The sequence below is a fragment of the Beta vulgaris genome, chromosome 3, assembly GCF_026745355.1.
Source record: "Beta vulgaris subsp. vulgaris cultivar EL10 chromosome 3, EL10.2, whole genome shotgun sequence".
NCBI classification, from domain to species: Eukaryota; Viridiplantae; Streptophyta; class Magnoliopsida; order Caryophyllales; family Amaranthaceae; genus Beta; species Beta vulgaris.
The window spans coordinates 41,055,981-41,081,311 of record NC_079204.1 but is presented as its reverse complement, the minus strand read 5'-3'; the positions used below and the strand labels follow the sequence as shown (position 1 = coordinate 41,081,311).

General features: G+C 36.6%; 2 protein-coding genes and 1 long non-coding RNA gene across 6 annotated transcripts; 1 reads left to right on the top strand and 2 right to left on the bottom strand.

Annotated features, from left to right (window-relative positions):
• Positions 1-808: 808 nt before the first annotated feature.
• LOC104884186 (nuclear transport factor 2) lies at positions 809-6,453 on the bottom strand. Of its 3 annotated transcripts, none has more exons than XM_048641481.2 (9): positions 6,015-6,453; positions 5,786-5,920; positions 3,904-4,210; positions 3,268-3,533; positions 2,949-3,153; positions 2,538-2,659; positions 2,374-2,439; positions 1,781-1,856; positions 809-1,179 (listed from the first exon to the last, which is right to left on the bottom strand). In XM_048641481.2, the coding sequence occupies exons 1-9, from the start codon at positions 6,042-6,044 to the stop codon at positions 968-970; spliced, it is 1,419 nt and encodes a 472-aa protein (XP_048497438.1). In that variant the 5' UTR covers positions 6,045-6,453; the 3' UTR covers positions 809-967. The 3 variants fall into 3 exon arrangements, with proteins under 3 accessions (XP_048497438.1, XP_010667100.1, XP_010667101.1); XM_010668798.4 differs by having other exon boundaries at positions 2,919-3,153; positions 6,015-6,451; XM_010668799.4 differs by having other exon boundaries at positions 2,919-3,135; positions 6,015-6,448.
• Positions 6,454-10,424: 3,971 nt separating this feature from the next.
• Positions 10,425-14,006, top strand: LOC104884187 (uncharacterized). 2 transcript variants are annotated; one of them, XR_788669.4, is made up of 4 exons: positions 10,425-10,652; positions 11,311-11,465; positions 13,299-13,551; positions 13,636-14,006. It is a non-coding gene; the product is annotated as an uncharacterized LOC104884187 (long non-coding RNA). The 2 variants fall into 2 exon arrangements; XR_788668.4 differs by having other exon boundaries at positions 11,277-11,465.
• Positions 14,007-18,382: 4,376 nt separating this feature from the next.
• LOC104884188 (28 kDa ribonucleoprotein, chloroplastic) lies at positions 18,383-22,764 on the bottom strand. The gene is made up of 4 exons (XM_010668800.4): positions 22,209-22,764; positions 20,488-20,589; positions 19,762-20,034; positions 18,383-18,816 (listed from the first exon to the last, which is right to left on the bottom strand). The coding sequence occupies exons 1-4, from the start codon at positions 22,653-22,655 to the stop codon at positions 18,763-18,765; spliced, it is 876 nt and encodes a 291-aa protein (XP_010667102.1). The 5' UTR covers positions 22,656-22,764; the 3' UTR covers positions 18,383-18,762.
• Between the last annotated feature and the right edge of the window lie 2,567 nt (positions 22,765-25,331).

Genomic DNA, 25,331 nt, shown 5'->3' with positions numbered 1-25,331 from the left:
GTTTTCTTATGATTTTGTCTCTTCACACTCCTTTGAGAGATAAAGTAAATGATCTAAACTCACTCTTGCTTTTCCTCTCATTCTTGGCTTTTTTTCTTGTGTCCGACTTTATTGTACTTTTTTTTTTCTTTTTTGGTGTTTGAGTCTCTTTTGGACTCAAATGGTTGGTTGTTGGGAGTCTCTCTTATTTGGAGTTCAAGATTCTGTTTTTTGTCTTTCTGACTTTTGGAAAGGATGTGGTTATGTCAAAGAAAAAATACTAAAAAAAGGTTTAACTACGTTTACCTTGTACGGGTAACTATATACAGTTATACACTTGTGTTTTATAGCGAACAACTCATTATAAATCCTTACTTCTATAAATCTATATAAATATATTAAAAGGCGTGCGTGACAATATATAAACGCCACGTGGCACCTCCACGCAATGTATACACGTCACGTGGCACCTATGTTACGCCACGTGACCTCTTGCAATTATATATGTCACAATTACCATCTCAACCAACTTTTAATCATGTTTTAAGTGTCCACATTATTATATTTGTACCTTTTAAATGTTGAATTTTCCTTACTATTTTAATGGAAATGGAAAAAATGTATATCAAATTTGTAAAACAGTACCAGGCTGGAGCAATGCCCGAGCCCAAATACTAGTTGGAAAGTTCTATAAGAAGGAAGAAAAAGCTGAAGGAAAGATGGAGCGAATATAAACAATTTAGCCGAAGAGGCGAAAACAACACTGATTCTATTTGGCTCTTAAAAAAGTGAGCAGAACGGCCAAAACATTTTATCTTTAATGACAAAATGAACAATAACAGAGGCTATATATTGAAAGCCACTCCCAAAAGAATGCATTTCTTCAAATGCTAAAAGAGCTCCAAAAATATATGTATACTTTTATATCCAAAACTAAACTGAAACAATACTAAAAATTCTATATTTTTTCGTCATCAAACCTAAATGTTCACTCTGATATGCTTTCTCCATTTCTTGAAGCTTGATTCGCTGAATACCCTTTGTCTTGTCGGCTAGTTTGCCTGTGATATCCGTTTCCTCTCGGTCTATTGAACTCACGTTCTCCCCCGACTTGACCGCCACCCCAGCTGCTATAACTTCGACCTCCAAACCGACCCCTTGAAGCATCAGGCTGATAAGTAGCCCTGCCTCTGCCTCTCCCTGCTCAAATTCAACTCATAAGAAGTTAACGAGGAACACGACAGCTACAGCTTCACTAAATACATATTTGTGATGCAACAGTACAGCTAGAATAACAAGTAACAGCAATTCAAGACTTGAAACTTTCAAATTAGCATACTTCCTCTGTTTTTTATTAGATGTTACACTTTTCAAATCACGGACTCCTAGGTGATTTTTGGAGAGGAGAGAGATAGAGAGAATGAAAAACAAAAGGGTCCCATGTGAACATGTGATAGGAGAGAGATAGAGAGAAGTTATTACCCAAAATAAAAGTGTAACATCTAATTTAAAATTTCCTAAAATAGAAAGTGTAACATCTAAAAAAAACGGAGGAAGTATATCAAATTCAATAACTACCACAGGTGACTACTTCTTCGGCAGGGAACAAAAAGACATGTTATCTTCCTCTTTTGTTAAGTAGAGAAAACAAGATCTGGGTAGAGAGGGGGAGGGGGGGGGGACCTCATTGTAGCTTAAGTAGATATTTCTTGACAGGCCAACAATCAGACCAGAACCAAGTTCAATACAAAACATAGCTAAAGCATTTAACAAAGCATAGATGAAGAGCAGGTCTACATACTTCCACGTGCAAAGCTGCTGTTTGCTCTCCTCTCTTCTATGTATACTTGTCGTCCGGCAATGTAGACTGAACCCGCCTTCGAATAACAGAAAAGAAAAAAAATTAAGTATAGTGACCTTAACACAAAAAGTTGATGTGGATTGAAATTAAACTTCTGCCATCCAGTCACCACAACACAGCAAGGCAGGACTGATTTCATTATAATGCAAAGGGATTGTCATTTCCTAATTTCTATAACTCGAATATATGGGAGTAAATATGAAGAAAATGGTGGTGATAGACTCATGGTTGTGTGCGCATCTAATGCAAGAGAAAAGGTAAGGGTAGCAAGATCTTAATGTCCAAAAAAATCCGCATAATCAAAAGGAAGGAAAGGCAGGAATATCCAAAGACTTTCAGAACGGCTGAATACTATGCCAGAGCCACATCTAAGGCATTTGATGAGCTCTTATAAGGTAAGAAAGTCATTATCTCACGAAACAGTTACCGAAAACAACTAGTAAAAGTCGAATCATATGGAACATTCAAAAAGCAAAAATGTACAAGGGGAAATCAACACAAAAAAGTATAGATCTCAAGGGAAAAATACAAACCTTAATTGCACTCTGGACAGAATCCATATCTTCATATTCAACAAACGCATAACAAACATCAGTGTCCTGAACATAGGTTACATCAGACACCATATTAGCACCTTGAAAATTTCAAATTTCATAGTAAACACTGAAAAAAAAAAAAGAGGAATGCAGATATTAACCTTCAGTCTCCTGATGGCTACCCCTTCAGTGGTAAGTTGACCAAATTTCTTGAACTCCTCCTCTATCTCAGAAGCAGATATGGACGGAGACAAGTTTCTCACATACACTGATTTTATTTCACCTATATTAGTAGCAGACAAAATTAGCTTACTCAAAACATCAGACAAGACAATTCAGATGCAGAAAACTTGGACACACATCAGTAAAAGATCCAAAAGAAAAAAAATAAAATAGAAAAGATACCATGCGAGGAAATAGAGTCTGAGGTATTAAAGACGAGCTAATAATTTATCATGAATAACTTTTCGATATTCATCTGATCTAAAGGGGAAGAGGGTTGAGAGGATCGAAATAAAAAAAAGACAAGGGCATTGGCAAACCTCTATCATCTATAGCAGAAACCTCCTCACCCATGTCTGGTGTCAGACTATCACTTGCAACATGCATGGAATTAGACTGCTGCTGAGCTTGTTGGGCAACAGATTGCTGATTATTTTGTTGTGGGGAATGCAGCCATTCTGAAGCAGGAGCCACAGCCTTGTTAGAAGAAGATGGAGGTGCAACAGAGGGTGCAGACTGTACTTTGGCAGCGCGTAACTTCCAGTAAAAACATATCTTTGTATCAGTTTAATATGAAAAAGGAAAACTAACCTCTATTATCAAAAGTTTCAAAAGATAACACTCCATTAACAAAATAAAATTCAAAGGTAGCTAGGGAAGTTCACATACTACAGAAGCATAGGTATGCTTTTGAGGCTCCTCAACAGATTCCTCTATGTGTGCTGGTGAAAGTTCTTGTATGGCGTTCATTGGGCTCTCATGAAAACCATTTGCCTGCTCTCTAGAATTTTCGTCAAGGATACTTTCAACTACAGGAGTTTGCTGAAGCCTCTGCTCAGCCATTGAATACTTATCGGCAGTACCATTTTCTTTGATGTCCCCAGGAGGAATGAAGTCTCTGGCCTGCATTCCTCCACTCATCATGTAGTTTGGAACTGTTAAGAACAGTTGTACAATTATCTTACATAGCCAAAGGCAGATAAAGCAGTTCAACCCTCATCTATACTATAGAACAAAATTTTGAATGATTACATAGGCATCAATCTCAACCTCCAAATCTCTAATTAAGAAGTTCAGGCAAGTATGACTTCAACATATTAGCTGATCATCAATAAACATACACTTGAGCTAAACCATCAATAAATTAATCAAAAAACAAAGCAATTTCTAGCTTCTCCTTGATAATTTGGTAGTACTGTGCGCCTTAGTTTCTGGAAGAGGACAAACTCTAAAACCTTTACTACCCTTTTAACCTAGTCTATGTAGAAAATTGAGCAGCTCATAGTCATAGATAAAGTTACTAACCTGCCTCGGGTATGGGTGAAGAAGCATTCAACTTCACATTAAGATTGGTTTGCCCCATCAGTGAAGCCGGATATGTATGAACTTGGTCTTCCTCAATAAAGTGAAAAATGTCATTGAGGACAAAAAAACCTTTCTCCTGAGGAGCCAAAAAAAAAGTCTGAGAAAATTTCTTTCTCCCACTGAAATCCCTGATCTGTACCGACCCTGTGACGATGACAATCACTCCTCCATTCCATGATTCAAGAGAATGCGCTGTCTTGATCTCAATTGCCGTAAAACGAGTTGACATAACAAGTGCATGAATTTGCTGCCAAGATAGAGATGTCAGTGTGTTAGTTGCATAGAGATAGGGGAAGGAAGCATTACAGATGTTCACAGTAAAGAAAGCATACATGACAAGCTTTGGAAATAGAAAATCACATAACAAAAGGAAAATAAGATACAACAAAAGGAAGTAACACATGCTGCGAAAGGTACTAAAAGAGGACATTATCCTCTTTACATTCTAATAAACCAAGAATAATAACATTCAAAACATTGGATAGAGATGATTTACACAATTTATAAATCATCTCCAACTGATAGGAAGTCACTATAAAAAAAAATTAAATTATTATAATTCCAGAAAATGTAAGAAAGGCAGAAGTTAGTGGGCCTCAAATAAGGTAATTCCTTTATGTCCTGGCTTTCAAGTTTTTATCCCCTTAAACAAGGAATAAAGGAAGAACTGAAAACAAGAGCCTCAAAGTGCTTGTAAGTTGCACTCTTCTTACAGTCAAAAATCAGTGAAGAGAAGAAAATTGAACAGAGTGGTAGAATGAATCAACATTGGGTCATAGGACAATGACTACCACTTCAAACCAAGCTGGACTCGATAAGGGATAGCTGTTTCTCCAATTCTTTTCATTTCTCATCTTCTGCTGGCATCTTTACTCTAGTTGAAAGATCCTAGAATAAGAGGATATATAATCTATTGCGTACATTTTTTTGTCCAATCTCTCTAATTATATTATTTAATTTATATAACAGACCCAATAACTGTTGGTAAGATTTGGTCAAACAGTTTGTCTGTTCATAGAAGACATTGAACTTCCATACAGCTCAGTGCCAAGGACTACATTGAAAGATGTGACACTCATTGCAGCTCTACATTGTACACTTTCAATTTCCTCTCTTCAACTCCAAAATACAACCTTCCCTTCAGCCCCATAAACAGAAACAAGGGCTTAATATCAATCCAAAAAAACGAGTAATCTGGCGACCCACTCTAGCATCACATATCAATATCCACCAACAAGGCACAACCTCGAACGTACTACTTAAGTATGTGTGTTAATGCACACAGTAAGCTGCTGGCAACATGAAGCATATATTATTTTCAGAGCTAGTTTTCGAGACAACAGAAAAAAAAAAAAAAAACCTTTCCAGAGATAAATCAACTAAATCATATATCACACAAGGAAAAAAAATGCATAACTGCACAGCTTTCTCAATATAAACTTTAAATGTCAGCATATATTAAAAAATTGGACCGTCAAATTCTTTTCAACAAACTACATACACCATTTATAGGAGTTAAAAACCAAGTAATGAACTTCCACCACCACATTTGCATATCTTATCAAGGTGAAAATTATCCAACCCTTCATCAACCACCCAATTTTCAAGTCACTGCAATAGTAAAAATTCCACACCTCACTCTTTCCCCTCCCCAAAGAATTTCACCTCATATCCCAAATCGACTTCACTGTCCCTTCTCCATTCCACAGACCTATCACCAGTAAGAGCGAGCTCACACAAAGTTACGACGGGCGTGGCACCCATTTCACAAATAAATTTAAAACCCTTGTCGTCATTCACTAGAGAGAAAATGGAAAAATACCAGCATTGCAGTGGCAGACTCACGGGTATGACCATCAATACGAACCATAGTGCTCGCATCTGAGTATAGCTGGTGAACGAACTCCGGCCGCTGCTGAAGCATTGAGTAATATTGTGTCACAAAGTACGAACCAACCTTACAGAATAAAAAAAAATTAGAATTAGAATTATGGAGTTAAAGACATTAATAACACAAAAAAATAAAAAAAATAAAGGGGAAATGCAAATACCTGAGCAGCAGTCATGTAAGAAGTGGCCATTGAAGAGTGAAGAAATGAAGAAAATGGGGAAAATTCTAGGGTTTCAGACGGAAACCCTAGATCTGAAAACAATGAAGGAAGAAGAAGACAGAGTGGGAGAGTGACGTTAGAGGGAGAGAAGGAAAGACGAAAGGCAGCTCATTTTTTTAAGGGAAAAAAAATCTGTAGGATATTGGATTTCAGGGAATAATTGGGATAAGAAAAACACAGCTTTTTTTTTGAAAATTGAGAATAGAAAATTGTAGGTGAAGAGAGAGAGAGAGTAAATGAGGGGAATTGGGGGAAGAAAAAGGAAGGTGGAAAAATGGTTTTGTGTGTTTCCTGAATTTTTGGAGTCGTTAATGTGATTTGATTATCTTCACTCTAGTGGTGTGGTGAATCCTGTAGTAGCTGCTGATGACTGCTGTGGCCTGTGGTAATGTGGTGTGGGGTGCTCTTTTATTTGCTTTTTGTTTGTTATCCCACTTTGGGTCCTGTCCATTGAGTAGGTCGATACAAACAACTGGTCAAATTACTTGAATTAGATAATAAAGCGTTAAGAGCTAATTGTTAAGTGTTTTCTTTGTTCCTCCTATTTATGAGGGAACTCTTTCTCTCAAGGTAATTTTTTAAATTGATCAGAATATAGTAAATGGAGGAGGTTAATATCCATGGTGATGTCGATATCTACCACTGAGTAAGGTATGTGATGATCTTTTTTCTTAATAGATGATTAGCAACTCAATTTGCTTCCCGAAAGATGTGTATGCATCTGACTAAGCATCTGACTATCTTGAATGAGGGTTGCAATGGACTAAAAGGCAATTGTGTATTTGTGATGCATAATGTTGATTGAAATTTGATGGTCTCGGTCCACAATGAGCTTAGTAATTCCTATGGAGGGCCACTACTTTTGTTGTTAATGGGTGGATATTTTCCACTTGCAAGCGAAGAAACTTTAGAGTCATTCTTATGTGATTGTAATTGATACATGCTGAAGAAGAGGTATTTAAAGTGGCCATCGAAGTTTAGTTAAATGGTTAATGGGTGGATATTTTCCACTTACCAGCGGAGAGACTTTAAAGTCATTCCGATGTGATTGTAATTGATACATTCTGAAGAAGAGGTATTTAAAGTGGCCATCGAAGTTTAGTTAAACAGTTGACATGAGAACCATCTTATTTTGACACTTGACTTATCTTTAATTTTATTGAACGTGAACTCATGATAGATTGAGAAAACAACTTAGAAATATGATTTTGTCTTATATAAGAAGTATCTTTAGAAATATCAATCATAAATGTAAAAATTAGTGCAATTAAAGCCAGATAAATTTCAATAAATTCAAATATATCTTATAAGATCTTCCATTTCGAGGTTCTTTTGAGATAGGTAATTAGCTAGTCAAAATTATACATTTACATTGCATCAAAACCCTATTTACAACCAAAGTGCATCACTTCCTCATAAGCGAACCATTTAAGACAGACCCTATTTTTGAATTTGCCACAAATTATTAAATGCAACAAGCTACATCATATTTTGTGTTGAGAAGCTAGTTTTCATAATAGACCAATAAGTAGGAGTTGTCAATATATATATATATCTAAAACGCAAAGCAAACAAACGACATGCTGCCACATGTTCTTTTCCCTCGCTCTCAAGCAATTGACACAATTAAACAATAGAAGTGTGTGTGTTGAGACTCTAACCCATAACCTCTGCTTTGAGCTACAAATACACTAACCAACTAATCTACAAGCTTATATTGAGTATTTATTGTAGGTGGAAGTAATTATGCTTCTTAAGTTTATTAAGGATAAATAGTTTAGTCTATTTTTATTTAAACTTGGTTTTATGGGCTGGCTGTAATAAGAACTTTTTGGTAGTGTCCTTGTTAAAAAGCTGTGAGCAGTATAAGTAGAGTGAGTGGCATTTGTCACAAGTTGGAATGATTTAATATAGTACAACATTCCCTGAATTTCTGTGCATCCATTCTCTTTCTCTCTCTCTCCTTTTCTTCTGATATTTCCAGATATTTCCTCTGCCATGTACTAACATTTAAATCAACATGGTATCAGAGCCACACGTGGCAAAATAGAGTGAAATCTTCACCGTCAATTTTTATTCCCGTTGAAATCATCTTCTTCTCCTCAAAAATCCCTGAAATTTTCTCCTAAAAACCATCTCCATTTTTTCTCATAAACTCTCTTTAGAACTTTCCTTCTTCTCTTTCTGTCTAATCAAAGCTCACCTTTCTCCTCCCTAAATCCAAAATGTCGAAAATTTCTCTGGAAGAAATGATGAGTCCTCTTTTCCTTCATCCCTCTGATGGAGGATCTACTATACAAGTTGAGAAACTTCAAGGTCCTGGTGATTATAGATCCTGGCGTAGATTTATGGAAATACAACTCGCATTAAAACGCAAGTTCGGGTTCGTGACTGGAACGGTGCCAAAACCCACAGAAGATGAAACCAAAATCACCATGTGGGAAACCTGCAATCATATGGTAATTGCTTGGATTACTTTTAATTTGTCTCCTAATATTAGAAAGTCAGTTATGTTTATGACTTCTGCAAAAGATATATGGAGTAATTTAGAGAGTAGATTTTCTCTAACTAATGGCTCTAGGAAGTATAAGCTAAGTAAAGAGTTGTTTGACACCAAGCAACAACATCTGAGCATAAATGAATACTATACAGCAATGAAATCCATATGGGAAGAACTAGATAACCTCAATGCTCTACCTGTGGTAAATGATGCTACTGATGATGTGAAACAACTTCTAGCTGCCATTGCTTTGCAAAAAGAAGAATCAAAACTTTTTCAGTTCTTAAATGGTGTAAATGATGATTATAATCATCAACGGAGTCAGTTTACTTGGAACAACCCTTCCTACTGTTGAAACTGCTTGTGCAGCTTTGCAACAAGAAGAGGCACAGAGAGAAATACTTCAACACCCTAGATTTGAGTCTGAGGTCTCTGCTATGTATAGCAGGAGTGGTGTAGACAGAATGATGGTATGCACAGTGTGTGGTATTAAAGGTCATCCAAAGGAGAGGTGTTGGAGGATTGTGGGATACCCAAAGACTCACCCTAAATACAAACCTAACAACCAAAACACCACCAACAACTTTAAACCTACCTATCAAAACCACTCCTTCTCACAAAACACAAACCAACAACCTAAATGGAACAACAAAAATAACCAAAAGCTTGCTGCCAATGTTGTTCAGGGATCTTCCTCAGGACCCTCAGTAGAAGCTGGATTGCTCTTCACACCCCAACAACTGGACCAACTAGCCAAACTCTTGCCTCAGATGGTAGGACCTTCAAAAGGAACTGAAACAGATGATGAAATAGACCACCACTTCTCAGGCATGACATCATCTGGTTGTGTAGTTAACAAAAACTACCCTGAATGGATTGTTGACTCTGGTGCCTCAGACCACATGACACCAGACTCAACCAATCTCTTTGACTTGGTCCCAGCTAACAACTCTCCCAAGATCAACTTACCCACAGGAGATACTGCAGTCATCACACACACAGGCAGAGCTAGACTTGGCAATGGGCTGATCCTTGAAAAAGTGTTGTGTGTGCCTAAGTTCAAGCACAACCTGCTGTCTGTGCAAAAGCTCATCCAAGATAGCCACTGTGAAGTTCAATTTCTCACTACTCACTGTCTCATTGTTGATTGTGAAACTAAGGCTGTGAGAGGAGTGGGAAAGATAAAAAATGGCCTCTATTACCTTGTTACTAACACTAATGATTTAAAAACTTGCCTAACTGCTAATACCTCCAATCCAAACAATATCCATCACCCTCAAGCCATGGAGCTATGGCATCACAGATTGGGCCATGCTCCCTTATCCAAACTCAAACACATCCCTCAAATTCTACCTTTCCTCTCCCAACCAGCTAAAGTGTGTGTAACCTGCCCTTTAGCCAAATTCCAAAAACTTCCTTTTTCCTTGAGTAATTCTAGAGCAAAAGCACCATTTGATCTTGTTCACATCGATATATGGGGACCTTACAGGGTATGCACTAAAGGCAAGTTCAGATACTTCCTTACCATAGTGGATGATAATACTAGAACTCACTACTACAAATATGGGTAAAGTGACCACCCATAAGAGGCCATTTTGATGACATAAGTGATTATTTAGCAAAAGACACCTAATTTCTTAGACAAGAGATCTCTTATAATATGATAAAAGGACCTCTTTTTTAGACATGTGGTCTTTTTGCACATCCTTAAAAGTTAAAATCACAAATATTAAAGAAACTACTTATTTTTTTCAAGTGGTTATTTTGATTTTATATCCTTTTAAACAAAATATGGATTTCTAAAATATATATTAATAGGTAGGGTGGTGAATTGTAAATTGAAGAGGGAAAAAAGGCGCCTGAATTTTTTAAACAGTGAGAAATAAACTTATTCCAATTTAAGAAAACCCTAAATCAAGGAATACTTCATTTCTTCTTCCTTCGCCAACTACTGTCGCCAATACTCGGAATTCGCCGGCCAATATTCCTCGCCGGTCTACCGTCTTCGCAAGCCATTTATCCCGCCGGCATACTCTGATCCATTACCAGCCTACCACCACCACATTATCGCCGATATTGTGAGCATTTCTAGGTTCTTTTTCATTTAGATTGAAATTTTAATGTTTGTCCATTTTATTTGATGTTTAATTCTTGATTTCAGCATGTGAAAATATAGTAAATACTGCATATAATATAATTAAGGGTTTTTAAATGATTGTAGTATTTTGCTAAAGTTTTCATCTTTGGATAACATGAACTTTTATTAAAGTTCTCTTGTTATGAACCCTAATCACTAATTAGGCTTGAATGAAGGGGAGATGGGATACTTTGGCAAAAAAAAAGTGAATTTGGTTACTTTTGAAGATGGGGTTTAGGTTTAATTCGTAAAGTCATTGTCGAGTAAGAGGATTTGTTGTTGCCTGAAAACTTGTAAAATCTTATTGAGTGGTACTGCTGTTAAAAATCTTTTGGAAGTTAGAAATTGACGTTAAGCTCAGTGTGTGAGATAGTGAGATCAGATTTGGTAATTCTGAGAGTTTCTTTGTGGATAATTGTAATATGGTGCTTTCAGTCATCAAATTCATCTCTGCCTCTTAGGATATTATAGTAATTTACTATGTCTCTTTCATCCTTGTGTGATGACGAGTCTTATTTCCAGAGCTGCTATATGTTTCTTTCTTAATTTGTTTTTTGATGTTTAGTTCATAGCATCTGCGCTGACACTATTCCCTCCAGAGTATGTTAAGGAGTTCCAGAAGTGTTTTGATCAAGCCCCTACAATCCCTTTTGAAGGTATCAACGCAATCCTGAATCAAGAATTAAAGAGACCGATTGATAGTCTATATGAATACATTGATCCAACTCCTCTTGCATCAGCCTCAATAGCACAGGTATTGTTATTCTCCCTTTTTCTTTTCTTGTTGTCTGACTAATCTGAATAAAGACAACTAACCAGAACCAAAACGTTTTGAAACCTGGGATAGAAGATATCTTAGTAGTTGATTTAAATTTTGTCTATGTTGTGGCTCGCATTTGGGAGTTTTTGAATCCTGAATTCAGTCGTACATCACTAGTAAAGCATGCAGCAGTTTTAAGTATTTGTAGGTTTTGATATTAGTACATGTTTTTGCTGTGATATATTGTTGAAACCTGTGATGATTTTGAGTACTATGGTTTATTTCAATTCCAAATTTCTGGAATATTAATTTTAACTTATTCTTTACATGAAAAATGAGAAACTGATCCTTCATCATGATATAGGATTGTGATCCGTGTCATACACAAGGTTAAGATTTTGTTATGTTAATAATATATTTCCTTGGTGAAAAAATTGTAAATATTAGTTTGTACTTTGTTATAAATGAAAAGTTTGTAAGATATAATCAAGTTAATAATACAGAGATTGTTCAGATATAGATATGTATGAACTGGACTAAGGTAGATGGGTAACTTGGGTATTGCACTATAATTCAGTTGAAAGTTAGCTTGGAAAATAGGCTAGAGATTTAGTGAGGAAAAAATGCTATAAATACAGCAGATTAGGCAGAGACAGATCATGTTGAAAATTGTTAAGAGTTAGTATAATATCCAGGAGAGAAAGTATAGTATTGGGAGAGAACAACCGAGTCGAGAGCTTGTAATTATCACTTAATTTCACTGTTTTCGAGAGATTATCAAATCAATTATCAGTTTAAGCTCTTAATCTTCTTCCTTAATCTGCTTTAGGGATGTCATTTTATTACAAATGGTATGATATTATGGAAGAATTATGTATGATTAGTACGTTAAGCTAATCTACTAATACAAAAGTTTATGGTTAGAAGAAAAAAGTATAAATGCCTATTGAAAAGAATTTAAGGCAAGAAAAGGTGTGGAGTTTATAGTTCGAAAATAATTGATTGTTTCGATCGTGAATATATTTAACTATGCATTACTGAAAGTACAAAATGCAACCAGATGATTTAGCTTTTCTTATATATTAGAAGCAAAATGTGGTCAGATATAATGAATTTTGCCCTTCAAAAAGTGGATTTTAGCTTGTTTTAGGGGCAGAGGAGTAATACCCTGGTAGTGATGAGACTAAAAAACCAGCTGCAGCCATCAATTGAACCGTCAAAATAGAAATGTTATACTATTAAGAAAGTTCTTATGCTTCTTTAATATTCACAAGTGACTATTTATTTTAGAAAGTAGACATAAGGCTGGGGTAATTTAGTATGACAGAGGTGTATGTTTGTGTTCTAGAAAATTAAGTTTCTCCGGGAAGTCGACAATGGAAGTCAATTTTTCCGAACTTTGACATATATTTTCAACTTCATGGAAAGTATCTAAAACACGTTCATGGGGTCTTAAAACTTTTGGCTACTTATCTTGGATTTTCTTAGCCTGATGGAAACACTTGGAGCAGTAAGTTACAAGCTAAGACTAACAGCTACAGATAGAATCTCCTTTTAGGGGGTGATTTAGGGGATGAGATTATGAGATAATGGTGGTACAAGGATGGAGGGCGGGATGGGGGAACCATTAACCCCCCTTTTTTTTTGGACACCTAGGGTAGATGTTATCCTCAGATACAGCTAATTGTTGTACTCTAGAATCACTATACCTTGAAGATATTTCATTTATTTTGTAGCGTAACATTTTCCCTGAATTGGGTTTAGCATTTACTACTATTATATTTAAATAACAGTGGATCTCCTTGTGTGTTATAATTTCTAACTCAGGTTGACAGCATAATACCTGGGTCACTTCCTTCATCTATAACAGGGCCCGTAATTCTTGTGGTTCGCAGAGCTGATGGAGATGAAGAGTTATGAAAGATCTCTGAATGTGTTTAGCACATAGTATTGAAGACCCTCAACTGTATGTGTAACATGAGGGATATTTGGCAGGTGATGGCTGCAGGGACTAATATAGTTGGTGTGATATTCTGCAAGAGCTACCACACTTATGCATCTTGGTGTTCGAGCTCGACAAGTGAGTTTTGCTGTATTTTTTTCATCTTCTATTTCATAGTAGATATTTGAGTTTGATAGTAACAATACAAATATCAATTCACAGGAGAAGGTTACCTTGTGACCTGCGAAGATGATGATTACCTTTGTGACTTGCGAAGATGATGATTCGGCTTCTTATATTGAGAAACTTGAGAAATATTATCCAGCCTGTTCATGTCTTCTCTAGTCATAGCAAAGTTGTCTCATATGTTAAATTCTTGTCTACTAATGAATTAACTTGCTTCTGCATTAACTGATAGCACATTGTGCTTGTGGCATCAACTGTAATCCGCTTCAATTCTGTGTTAAAAACATGGAATTTGTGCACATGAATTGGAAGAAACGGGCCTATGTGCTCTATTATTTTTTTGTAACTTAGTTGAAGTTTTGGAATCTTCTACCATTATATTGATATGCATGTGATTTTGTAGTGAATGATATTAAATGAATGAAAAGGTATTCCAATTATAAAGTCTTTTGAATTATTTCAATACAAGTGCCTAGATGTTCTATATGTAAATTAATTGTAGATTATGAAAGACACGCATGGAGCAGGTAAACAGGATTGGGAAGCCACATGTATAATATTGAAATATTACCGTTTTTTTTTTTTTTGAAAAATAAAGTTAAAGAGACCACCTTTTCCTTTTAGGTGGTGTTTTTGAAAATGATTAATAAGACCACCTACATATTAAAAATGATTTCTTTGTAAGATAAAAAAGACCACCTATTTGTAAAATGTGGCGTCTTATTCTTCTTTTTTTCCTATTTAAATTTATAAATAACCACTTATTTTAAGTAAGTGGTCTCTTCTATCAAATTAAGAAACCACTCGCAATAAGTGGTTATTTATCCTGAGAGACCTATGAGCTGAAGACCACCTCTCATGTGGTCTCTAAATGAGATTTTAGGGGGTCTCTTTAGGCTTTTTTGTAGTAGTGACTACATGGGTATATTTGTTAGAATACAAATCTGACTCTCTTTCTACCCTAGAAACTTTCCTCACCTATGCTCAAACACACTTCCAAAGCCACATCAAGATCATAAGATCTGATAATGCCCTTGAATTTGATGATGGACCCTGCCAACTGTTTTTTGCCAAGCATGGAATTATTCACCAAACCTCTTGTGTTAAAAGGCCCCAGCAGAATGCCAGGGTGGAACGCAAACATAGGCACATCCTTGAGATATCTCGTGCCCTCAGATTTCAAGCAAGTCTCCCTCTCTCCTACTGGGGAGACTGTGTGCTTACTGCAGTCCATGTGATCAACAGACTGCCCACACCAGTTCTACAAAACAAAACCCCATTTGAAACATTATTTCACTCCCCCCCTACCTATGATCATCTTAAAGTGTTTGGATGCCTAGCATTTGCTACCAATCCTACCTTCACTACTGACAAATTTGCACCTAGAGGGGTGCCTTGTGTGTTCCTAGGGTACCCTGCTCACCAAAAGGGTTATAAACTCTTAAACTTACTCACCAAGCTGCATTTTGTATCAAGAGATGTGACCTTCCATGAAGGCATCTTTCCTTTCCAATCCAACTCCCTCACCACTTATATGCAACCCCTTCCTTCTATTGACAATCACTCACCTACACCACATGCAGCTACTTATGATGATATACTTCCCACCTACACAGATACTAGCCATCCAGCCACAGATACCACTCCACCCAGTACTCCTAGACCATCTCCTTTCTCTACACTAGAAACACCCACAACAACAACACCCCCTGTTCATACTTCACCTAGACCCCCTCCACCTCCTCCTCTCAGAAAAAGCACTCGAAACATTACTCAACCCCACTGGCAAAAAGATTATGTCAATCCCAGCACAGGAACATCTCTGTATGCCACTTATCACATTTCCAATCTAGCTCATAACTCCACTCAACCTACTTTCAATTGCTTTCTTGCTCACCTCACCACTCATACTGAACCTACCTCATTTCAAGAAGCTGTCTCTCATCCACATTGGGTTCAAGCAATGAACACTGAATTAGAGGCACTTGAACTCAATAACACCTGGACAGTAACTCAACTCCCTCCAAACAAAACTGCCATAGGCTGCAAATGGCTTTTTAAAAGTCAAATACAATCCCAATGGGTCCATAGAACGCAAATCCAGATTGGTAATCTTGGGTTGTAGGCAAAGATATGGGAAGATTACCATGAAACCTTTGCCCCTGTGGCAAAAATGCAATGTAGGATTTGTTAGCAGTTGCACCAACATGGAAAAAAATGGAACCAAGTTTGTATATGAAGATGCCCCAGGGCTATACTCACCCAGGTTGCAGAATCTTCTCTTAACTGTAGTCCTTCACTCTCTACAAAGCCTACCACTGTGTGCAAGCTAAACAAGTCCCTGTATGGACTCAAACAGGCCCCACGCCAATGGTTTGCTAAGCTCTCATCCACCTTTCTCAACCTTGGCTTCTCCCAATCTAAGTCTGACTATAGCCTTTTTACACAACAAAAATCCCACTCCATTACCATCATCCTCATATATGTTGATGATCTCCTGATATGTGGCAATCACCTGGATGACATAAAACAAATCCAAACCATGCTCTCTCAAGTGTTTCACATGAAAAACCTAGGTCAACTAAGATATTTTTTGGGTCTTGAAGTTGACAGAAGTAGTGATGGCTTCTTTCTCTCACAAAAGAAATACACCTTGGATCTTCTAAAAGAATACCACATGCTCTTTGCCAAACCTCTTCATTTACCCATGGACAGTCACACTAAGCTCACACCCACCAAAGGTGACCCTCTACCTCATCCCTCTATATACCAGAGGCTCCTTGGCAAGCTCATTTACTTAACCATAACAAGGCCTGACATAGCCTATACTGTCCAAGTCCTCAGCCAATATATGCAGCAACCTACCACTGATCACATGCAGGTTGCAAAGAGGCTCCTAAGGTACCTTGTTGGTACTCAATCACAGGGCATACTCCTTGCCTCATCTTCAGCTGCTCACCTTACTGCATACTGTGATAGTGACTGGGCTAGCTGTCCAGTCACTAGGAGATCAACCACAGGTTTCTGTATCTTCTTGGGAACTCTCCAATCTCTTGGAAATCCAAGAAGCAATCTGTGGTGGCTCGCTCTTCTGCTGAGGCAGAATACAGAGCTATGGCTCTCACCACATGTGAGGTTTCCTGGCTTTCTGCTCTGCTCAAAGACCTTGGCATCAAACTTCTGTATCTTGCTCTCCTTAAATGTGACAACCAAGCTGCTTTATCAATTGTTGCCAACCCAGTTCTCCATGAACGCACGAAACATGTGGAAATTGACTGCCACTATGTTTGTGACAAGCTCAAGGAAGGCACCATTCAGACCACTCATGTTTCCTCTACTGAACAAGTTGCAGATATCATGACTAAGATTCTTTCTGTCAAGCAACATCAAGCTCATATGGACAAGCTGGGAGCTTCCTCTATGTCTCACTCTCCAGCTTGAGGGGGAGTATTAAGGATAAATAGTTTAGTCTATTTTTATTTAAACTTGGTTTTATGGGCTGGCTGTAATAAGAACTTTTTGGTAGTGTCCTTGTTAAAAAGCTGTGAGCAGTATAAGTAGAGTGAGTGGCATTTGTCACAAGTTGGAATGATTTAATATAGTACAACATTCCCTGAATTTCTGTGCATCCATTCTCTTTCTCTCTCTCTCCTTTTCTTCTGATATTTCCTGATATTTCCTCTGCCATGTACTAACATTTAAATCAACAAAGTTGACACACAAATTCAACTCCTACATTATAGTTTAGTAAATGAGTAATATATTAATATAATATTGTGCTACAAGTTATATTACCTATCAAGTTTTTGTTTACCATAATAGTGATGATAAAATATTAAATCAACTTTGCTGCATTATAAAAATCTCTAATGGACCCACAACCCTTAATTTAAACTTAGCCTTTTACAAAATAAAAAGACACAATAATACTACCTATCCGAAGGAGAAATTTGAGAAAATTATATTGTAGTTAATTTCAATTAATTATAGGTAGGAACGAAAATGGAACGCGTCTTTATGACTTGAAAAATGATATTACAAACTTTGTCGTGTTCAATCAACTAATTTAAAGGACTGATCCATTGTATGATATGAGTTTGTACGCGGGTAACTATTGATCTTAAATATATACACTTATAAACTTATATATGACTTATCTATTTAATATAACAAAGTTACCCTTTGGACCTGGGTAACTTTTTGTCCTAAATGAGTCACTTTTACTTATATAGAAGTGTCTCATTAAGGTAAACACCTATTCTTTGTTTGAAAATGACTCATTTTGACTTAAAAGAGTGATCCTTTTTGCGAAAAGTGAATGACATCATAACAAATTCATTATGAACCCGGTACTGATCAATACTAATTCAAAGTTATTAAGTAATGGAGGTCGTAACGTGTCATCTAAATGTATATGCTGATATAGGGGCATATCATTCAATTAATTTTAAAAAAAGTAATAAACGAATTACACGCAATGGCCCGGGACTTCGTCCGGGGCAACAACCAGTGAGATTCTAATTCATAAAACATGTTTTTATATTCTTCTTAAAAAAAAGTTGATATATATCTTAAAATCACGACGGATGAAATTATAGGTATTTTACTCCTATAAACTTGTATAAAAAACCTCTACTTTTGGAATAGCAATTTCGTAAAACAATATGGAACAACTTTTCTATTAACTGAACTTTTGAAGTTCAACTCTTCCAATACTACTACACTTTTCCTACTACAAGTCTACAACAACAAAAATCTTCACATTATTTTGTGTTTATTGTTAAAAGCTTTATAGACTATGTATGACTATAAAATACCATATATGAATCCACCTAAAAATGCTGATAAACTGTTAAAAAGAAGAATATAGGGTATCCTATGTTCATCTGAAAATACCAGCAAGCATTAACGAAGCATGAAAGTGATCATATTACAACCAATCTACATTTATGGTAAGAAAAACAAATCAAACGTAAACTTGTCGCAATGAGTGAATACTAACTCCTGGTCTCCCATTTAGACTGGTCACACCATGAATAATACAAGAAAAATACTGAATTCATGTGTGTCAAACTTCGTCAAGCGTCACTCCTTGTTTTTCTTTTCCAGCATCACAGTACAATAAAATTTACGGTTGAGATATCTCTATTTATTTATCCTCACTTATGATTTCTTCCCTTCTGCCAAGCTTATTCGCATTGCTCGCCCTTCTAGTTCCTATATTTAATAGAATGCAAACCATGAATTATTAGATATTAAAATTTGTAAGCTACTTATAAGGTTTAACAAACATCTAAATCAACAAGTCAACCAAGTAAATAGCTAAACAGACTTTAATTTGGTGCTATATGTGGCGAGTTCTAACTTCTAATGCTCCCCACACGTTTTTTCAATAGTACTCCACTAATAAAAATCAGTTTTAGTAGGTAAATATTAGTGTTTGTCGTTCATACGAGGTTCTTCAATCTTCACTGTAAAATCAGATTTAATTTGTAAAAAATTAACAGTTTCATGCAACTAATATATTAGTTAATCATCTTTGAGCCGTTATCATAGCAAAATCATTGTCAATTAATAAAGATCATTTTTGGTTGAATCAATAAAAATCACGGTAAATAAGTAAAATTCAATTTTCAAATAAAAATCACCGTAAATAAGTAAAATTCGATTTTCAAGTACATATGCAAAGATTTTTTTTTTCTTTCTATAAATTTTAAAGGGTTTTTCGACATAAATTTCTGTGTTTTATGAATTTTTAAGTTGTACCCGACTTTTTCAAACTTTCTACATTGTATTCTTAAATTTTCTAAACATTACACAAAATCCTTGTATATAAATACCAAGTCATAGATTTTGGGACTTTTTTATTACGTGGGTATGTAGGATTTTTGAGCTTTATTAATTGACAGAGGTTTGGAATAATCATGAGAAATTGAAGGATGAGTAGGTTTGGGGTAGAATTTTCTATTAGTAAGGACTAAGGATATTTCGTATGATGTTGAGAAAGTTTAGGGGTCCAATGAAAAAGTTGAGGTAAAATATAAAGTTTTGTAAAATACTGGGAAACTACTTAGGAAAAGTGAAAAAACCCAATTGATTAGGAGTGTAGGAGAACATTTGAAAAGGGATGGTAGTGAGAAAAAGATGGTGATAAAACATTACCACTCCATTAAGAGAAGCAAGGGCCTTCTCCATTTCAGCTCGTGTAGCATAACAAACGAAACCATAACCTCGAGACTTGCCAGTTTCACCATCAAACAAGACTCTTGCTCCCACCACACTACCATATTGTTCAAACGCTTGGTACAAGCTCTCCGAGTTCACTGACCATGACAAGTTACCCACGAACAACTTGTGTTCTGTCTCTGGATATAATGGCTCTCTTGTCTTCGGCTTATCAGCAAAATTCACTCTCAAATATCGCCCACCATATTCCTGCATCCAATCATCAAAGCTATATTACATCAAAATTCATTCTCAACCTATGTTACTCAGATTCAAGTACCCAGTTACTAGTCTTACTATCCTAATATGCATGTAACTGTGTAAGTAACTGTGTAAGTGTCCGACTGGCTATTTTACAAAACAATCCTTGATTTTGGCTCAAGATGCTGTTTTGATGAGCTGTTTATGTTGGAGGGTTGAGAATTTCACATGAGTACTTGAGGTAAAATGAAGAGTGTGAATAACGTAGCTTGTAGTTATCATTGACAACAACAAAAAAGGCCTTAGTGCAAAAATGATTTGAGACGGACTAACATAAAATCATAATTCGTCACAAGAAATTGTTTCCATGACATAACAAAAGTAGAGATTATCAAATATGACTAAGTTTCTCTTTTTCTAAGTCCTTAAGACTAATTGCAAGACTGAATAGTATGTTCTTACACTTCCATCCAGATTCTCTATGACAGCGTTGCAATCCTCAATACTGCTCATGGTGACAAATGCAAATCCTCTGCTTTTTCCTGTGACTCTATTGTAAAGAACCTGAAAACATTCTAGTGTTATTAGATATCATAAATAATGATAAAAATTACTTAACAATGGCTGCTCAATTCTTTGTTAGCAGAAAAAATTACATTTAATGAGGAGAATCTTGGCTCAACTGCAAATATGAGATGTTAATTTCAGATTATATGAAAATGGGCCTGGGTAACCCAATAAGGAGGAGGAGAGTTTAGCCCACTTACAAGTTAGGAGGTTCCATCCTAAAACCAATTGGTGATAGGAGGAGTAACTCCTCATCTTATAAAGTGGTTTATTCTCTCCCCTTTCTTCAATGTGGGACACTCACAAGTGGGCACTTAATGGGTTTCACATGAAACGGACTTAGATACTATAAATAATCAACTTAAACTTGACAACTTTATCTTCATGTAGCCAGCATAAATGTGGTCGGACCTATAAAGTTCCACGGCACATATCTTATCTATACAAATATATTAAAAAGTGTGCGTAACAATGTATATACGCCAGTGGCACCTCTGTTACTCCAGTAGGATTGTCCAATGTGTACATAAGTCATTTCAATTAGCAAAAGTAAAATTAGCTTACAACAAGATTTGAACCTATAACCTCTTGCTATTACACATGACACAATTATCATCTCAACCAACTTTTAGTCATGCTTTAAGTATTTACATTATCATATTTGTATCTTTTTAATGTTGAGTTTTCCTTAATATATTTTAATGTGAATGGAAAAAATGCGTAATAAAATTCGAAACAAACAATACCAACCCGGGACAAACCTCGAGCCCAAATACTTAGTAAATATATTGAAAGGCGTGCATAAACAAGATACTGTGCCACATGGTGCTATTCCTAAGGAGTTTTAGTTCATGTAATCTATGTACAATAAAAAAAAAATTTAGAAATTGTGTAGTATATGGTTTGATCCTAAGACCTCAAGTACATATTCTAAAGTCTTAACCACTAGGCTAAATTGTATTTAGTGTTATATTCATAGAGTATTATATTAATAAATGAAACTTTTTCTTACCCGGAGTATAGTTTGGGCCTAATAACTAGTAAATATATTAAAAGGCGTGCATAAACAAGGAATTGTGTCACGTGATAGGGTTTGATCCTGAGACCTCAATTACATATACTAAAATTTTAACCAGTAGACTAAGTTGTATTTAGTGTTATTATCATAAAGTATTATATTAATAAATGAAATTTTTTCTTATCCAGGGGCATAGCCCGGACCTAATAACTAGTTGTTTTTTTTAATTATATGTTCATTTCAAAAGCATTATTAGGGGGAGTATTATTGTAATAATGAGAGAATTTTGATTTTTGGGGATCTTTAGCGGCTTAATAAATTCAAACTAGTAAAATTAACTTATTAGTGAAATCATAGAGTTGCAAACTTCCAATAGCTTTCATGCAGAAATGAGGCAGCTAGGAGTTCTTAATGTCTCTCTTTGATAATTCTGATCCTCTCCAATCATTTCCCTCCAATTTCGTTTCGTGCAATTCTAACGATTAAAAAAGGATTCAGAAATAGGGAGGATCTCTGTTACACTTTAATAAAACATCTCAATATTAGGACTTAACTTAGGATTATAATAAAAATTGATGAAGAATGTAAAACATGATACCTCAACTAATTCAGGGGTGCCATACTCTTGGACAATACCAGCAAGTTGGGCACTATCACAAAGATAAGGTAAATTCCCAAAGTAAAGCTTAGTATTTACTGCTTCAACCTCATCACCACCTTTATCATCACCTTCAACTTCCCCTTGTATTGCTTCTTTCTCCTCCACTTCTTCCTGCACCGTCTCTACCACCTCCTCCTCAGCGACAGTCGCGGCAACCCTCGAGGCTCGCCGCGACTTGTTAATAATATAGGAAATGGAAATTGGTTCACTTCCATAACAATGTTGATGAGAACATATCAAGGGTGAGTATGATTTTTTTGTAGGACCAAATTTGACTAGGAATGGATCAGATGTACGTGTACCGAGCTTAGTTGCTAGACATCTAATGGAAGTTGTTGGTGAGGAGATAGAAGATTGCACAGCTGCTGTTGCAGTGGTGGCCATGAATGTTAAGTGTTAGGGAGGTGGCTGTGGCTGTGGCTGTGGCTGTGGCTCTGTTGTGTGTTATTTTTCAGTTGAGGGAAGGGGAAAAGTGGTGGAGTGAGAAGAGTTTGTGAGTGAAGGAGTTGGCTAGAATTTAAAGCTGAGGTGGGAAAATTTTGTCCAATCAGTATGGAAGAGGCTAACTTGTGTGGATTTGGGATAAGGTTTTTTTTATATAGTAGTACAAACACAATTAACAGCTTTTCCTAGTTTCATTCGTGAGATTGTGAGTCAGGCTCACTTTCGTTCTAGAAACTTTGATAAACTTAAAATAAACTGTTTTTTCACTAGGTTCTTTTGAGGTTTTTTAATATTCACTTATACTCTCACCGTTTCCATATTTATCAGGTATTCTTTAGGTTTGGTAAAATTTTCTGAAATGTCCCTATCGTTAAGTTTCCGTCACATTCTTAATTAACTAAATATCCCTTAGGTTTGATAAATTTCCTAAAATGTCTAACAATAACTTAATTAGTGATTTTTATTAGTTTTTAGTTTTTTCTATTAACTTCATTAATATAATGAGTGGTTTTTATTAGTTCCTAAAATGTCATCATCGTGTTACCCATCAGGACACGAGACCAAATGTAGGTGTCTACACCACACACACCTCACCTTAAACAACACTACACTTTGAGTCTATCCTAAACCACACACACCTCACCTTAACCACCATACCCACATGAACTTCCCATCCCCTCCCCATCCAAATCCACACACACCTCACCTTAACCACCATACCCACCTAAACTTCCTATCCCCCCATCCAAATCCACACACACCTCACCTTAACCATCAACCCCCACCCAAACTTCCCAACCCACCACCACTCCCACCCCCCATCCTCGCACGCCACCCTCACCATCCTCTGCTGCTCTGCAACCCCATCCCCTTCCTCTCAGCCCTGCAACCCCATCTCCCTCCCTCCCTCTCATTGTGAACATGAGAAGAGTCAAGAGAACAAAAAGATTCAAGAATGGCCAAAGTGTTCTCTTCCATTCCCCTATTACTCATCGCTCTTCATTTCAATTTCTCCCTTTTTTTCGCTCCACTTTTTCTCTCTCCTCTGTTAAATTGAATTGAGTTGGGTGAAATTGAAAACCCTAGGTTTTGTAACTACGAATGTTGTGTGAGTAATTGCGGGGGAGGGTGTGCGTGCCACTGAAGTAATTGCAGGGGAGGGGGTGGGGGAGAATGTCGATGCCATCGCGATTTCAAGGTCGGGGGAGGGGCGGCTGCAGGGTGCGGGGTGTGGGGGACTAAACGATGCAAATTAGTGATTTTCGGAGTTGAGGGTGATTTTCAAGGGGTTAATTAAGGTGGTGCATATGGTGGTTTTCGAGAGCAGGGGATGTGTATGGGATGGCCTTTAGGGGGGTAGGGTGGTGGGTATGGTGGTTTTCGGGAGCAGGGGATGTGGGTGGGATGGGTTTCAAGGGGTAGGGTGGTGGGTATGGTGGTCTTAGGGAGCATGTGAGGTGGTAGGGATTGGTTTCAAGAACTGGGAAGGTGGGTCATTGGTTGGGGGGGGGGGGTTGGGGAGGTGGGTGATGGTGGGTGGAGGTTTAAAGTAATTAGGGATAATTAAAGTTTAATTAGAGTTATTTAGGATTGATTATAGTTTGATTAGTAACAGGGGCATTTCAGGATTTTTCACCAAACCTCAGGGGTACCTGGTGAATATTTGAAAACGCAAGGGTGCCAAGAATATTAAGAAACCTCAGGGGTACCTGGTGAAAGAACTGTAAAATAAAATACTTATCTGTTTTGTAAAGGTCTTTTAAAGTTCGGATAATTTCCTCATTGTCAGTTTTAATTTGCAAGAAGTTTGACTCCAAATTGTCTTATAAGGCTTCCAAAATCGCATACACTTCTGTTTAATTTCTTTGGCTAAATTTGGACTTGTTTCTCTCATTGATTCAAGCTATTACTGCTGAAGAGTTGTCGTTGTGTTTATTCTTCTTCCAAGAATCGTCTACCAATATAGTTATAATTACTGATGGTAGATCCGAACCTTTTTTACATGAAGGTGGGGGAAATACTGGGATGGGGATGGGGATGGGGAATGTGGTTTTAAAGGATGCTACGATGACTCAGTGATAGAATGTCTCTTCGCTTGGAAGTCTTTTATCCTAATTATATTCTTATTGAAGATTTGGATGATTCTATGCGGGTAAGCTTTTGTGTTTTTAAAGGTTATTTCGTTGCAATGTAACCATATACTCCAAAGCGTTATGATGAAATCTTCAACTTCCCAAGAGATAGAGTCATTCTTATCTTCTTTTCTTTTCTTCAAAAGACTGAGAAAATTTCGAATCTAATCTGCTAACTTTATGCTTAGGTTGTTAATGATCCTGATTCCCATCGGAACCATCCATATTTTTTTGGATAAATGACAATCTATAAAGTGATGCTCCAAATTCTCGTCTTTTTCTCCACAAAATTTGCAAAAGGGAAAAACTAAGATGTTTCTTTTTGAGAGGTCATGAGCTGTTAGGAGAGCTTTGTTCATGATCCTCCATATAAAAATTTTCCATTTTGGAAGGATGTTGGCTTTCTAAAGTAGCTTCCAAAAGTTATCTGGGGTCGGGCTTTGTTCTAAAGTAACCAATAACCTGACTTTGTTGAGGAATTGCC

What these genes read in the sequence shown, in the direction of transcription:
- LOC104884186 (XM_010668798.4), bottom strand. Translation starts at nt 6,044, where the DNA reads ATGGCCACTTCTTACATGACTGCTGCTCAG. An exon ending in AGTCTGCCACTGCAATGCTG is followed by an intron (nt 4,211 to 5,785) that starts GTATTTTTCCAT and finishes CTATCTTGGCAG; the next exon opens with CAAATTCATGCACTTGTTAT. An exon ending in TTCACCCATACCCGAGGCAG is followed by an intron (nt 3,534 to 3,903) that starts GTTAGTAACTTT and finishes TGTTCTTAACAG; the next exon opens with TTCCAAACTACATGATGAGT.
- LOC104884188 (XM_010668800.4), bottom strand. Translation starts at nt 22,655, where the DNA reads ATGGCCACCACTGCAACAGCAGCTGTGCAATCTTCTATCTCCTCACCA. An exon ending in GCACCCCTGAATTAGTTGAG is followed by an intron (nt 20,590 to 22,208) that starts GTATCATGTTTT and finishes GAATGTTTTCAG; the next exon opens with GTTCTTTACAATAGAGTCAC. An exon ending in TTGCTTCTCTTAATGGAGTG is followed by an intron (nt 18,817 to 19,761) that starts GTAATGTTTTAT and finishes TATTAAATATAG; the next exon opens with GAACTAGAAGGGCGAGCAAT.